General features: G+C 35.2%; 1 protein-coding gene across 11 annotated transcripts in view; it reads right to left on the bottom strand.

The window, feature by feature from the left end:
• LOC110413430 (sodium/hydrogen exchanger 1-like) overlaps window positions 1–2,149 on the bottom strand; it is a 9,515-nt gene that overhangs the window by 1,417 nt on the left and 5,949 nt on the right. For all 11 annotated transcript variants that reach the window (XM_021424218.2, XM_021424222.2, XM_021424213.2 and 8 more), the window contains 6 exons: window positions 1,841–1,887; window positions 1,149–1,215; window positions 917–1,017; window positions 662–763; window positions 219–357; window positions 79–141 (listed from right to left, as the gene is read on the bottom strand). In XM_021424218.2, coding sequence (XP_021279893.1) covers window positions 79–141; window positions 219–357; window positions 662–763; window positions 917–1,017; window positions 1,149–1,215; window positions 1,841–1,887 — 519 coding nt within the window. The remainder of the gene's footprint in view (window positions 1–78; window positions 142–218; window positions 358–661; window positions 764–916; window positions 1,018–1,148; window positions 1,216–1,840; window positions 1,888–2,149) is intronic.

The raw sequence follows: 2,149 nt of genomic DNA, 5'->3' as shown, positions 1-2,149 counted from the left end.
TACATTCACCAACTTTTGCACAACAAATCCATCAAACTGCAGAGGTTCTGAAATCTTACATCCTAGCACCTAATTTACCTGATTATAAGCAAGCGCCATTGACACAGAACCTCGCATGAGACCTGCCCACCATATTATAATCTGTTTGACTTGATAATGTCAGTGTATCAAGTATGTCAGTAGGAAGTAAAACTCAAAAAATTACTCTAAATACTAACCTGTTGCTTGAACGTAACTTTGCCACTCTCAGACCTTTTACTTAAATTGGATATAAAGGAGAGAGGGAATACAGAAGCTGCCCTTCCAATTAGAACTAAGCCAAGTAGTATTGAGCTCACCCCCGCAGATATTCCAAGACTAAGAAAAACACATGTTGGTTATCCAAATTAAAACTGGCTTCTGATAGACATATTTCTTAGATATTCATATTATTCATACTACTAACTGATACCGTTTACGGAAAACGAAAACGCACACAAAGATAACTGATGCACATACTATTTTGTACCATCTCCACCACTTCACATGAAATAATGAATTTTTTGAGATGGCTAAGACGAGGGGTAAAAAGAGGCAATATGCTATAATTATATATGCAACAGGGTAAGTCTTGGCAAGACAAGATCTAGTGCAAATGCCCTTTGGCCAAAATAGACAGTACCTTTTGCTAACAACTTTCCACTTCTCAATATCCAAAGCATCCATACCAACATACAGGAAGATGAAAATCTCTGATATGAAAGATAATGTTGCAAAAGCATGCCTGCAATGATCAATAATCAGCACAAGAATGTCAAAACATGTCTGTTTAGGTTTGACAGAGGATACCTAAAGGACGGAATAAGGGAGAAAAAGAAGACAAATATAAACAGAAACAGCCTTCAAAATTTGGGAAATAAATTCAAAATTGACATACTTGGTGGTGATTCTTGAACTTTCAGTCACATTGTGCCATGTGTAGTGAGACATAACAATCCCACAAAAGAACACTGTAAGAATGCTGCTCAAATTGAACAACTGAAAAAAACAATACAGTTGCCAACTTTGTTATTAAAGAAGATAGGGATGTGACACCAATGTAAAGATAGTAGCTGAAATATTACAAAAATAGATCCTTAGGCAGATGACTTGTTAAAGAGAATACTTACTTCAGCCATCATATATGAGAGGTAAGCCATGAGAATCATGAGAGCAACTTCACGATCAGTAGAGTGCCTGAATTTTGGTAGAATATATTAGCTACTTTAGTTCAAAATGAAAAGGAAATGTTAACCGTATAGAGCCCTAGCATTCTCATGCTAAATGGACAGATAAGATGTCAACAGCAAGCCATTGAGAGGGGATACGAGAGAGAGAACAACAGATTCCGATGAGAGTCCTCAGAGGTAGCATTGTGGTAAAGTTTCTTAAGTTTTGAGCCATCAAGAGCTCTGCCTAACATCTTACTAAAACAAGAATAACCTAAATTTATCATGCATAAGTTAATAATCCATGACAAAAAATCTATTCTGTGAAACTCCATATTGGTGATAAGAACTTTGTCAATCAGTTTCACAGTTCTAGACAATTGCTCACATCAATAGATTTGAAAACATTTGACAAACAAAATATTATAGCTCGTTAAAGCTCTGAACAGAAAATGCCTACCAACAGAGTTGTGGAATTCCAATCCACACATTGAAGCACCCTTAACATAGAGTTGAGTTAATGCAACCGACTAAAAGTTCCAGGCATTTTCATTTTTAACACAATAAACCACATAAACAAGGATAATAAAGTAACTTGCTTTGTCAAAAAGGATGAAACAACAAGAAAAGTTAATCATTTGGCCTTAACATACCTGCCAAAGTACAACTTCTTTATGATGTATGCACTTATTAATCCAACCTGCAAGTGAAATTGATGTTATGGCGCATGCATATAAAACATAAATGCATGTTTTTAATCTCACATAGCCAAAAACCCTTGAAAAAAGAACAGATCCAATATGCAAAGTTATTTATAATTGAAAGAGAACATATAAGAGAGCAACAGATACTACAAACCAGGCTTAATGACACAACAAGAATTGCAATAACAAAGTAGGATACTCAATTTATCATCAAAGCCAAGTTTTCATGGAGAAACCAAAGAAGACCTCTTTATGGTT

This window comes from Theobroma umbraticum, unplaced genomic scaffold (assembly GCF_002168275.2).
Source record: "Theobroma umbraticum cultivar Fairchild unplaced genomic scaffold, ASM216827v3 scaffold_4.1, whole genome shotgun sequence".
NCBI classification, from domain to species: Eukaryota; Viridiplantae; Streptophyta; class Magnoliopsida; order Malvales; family Malvaceae; genus Theobroma; species Theobroma umbraticum.
The sequence above is the reverse complement of the archived record's forward strand: the minus strand, read 5'-3'. Positions and strand labels throughout refer to the sequence as shown.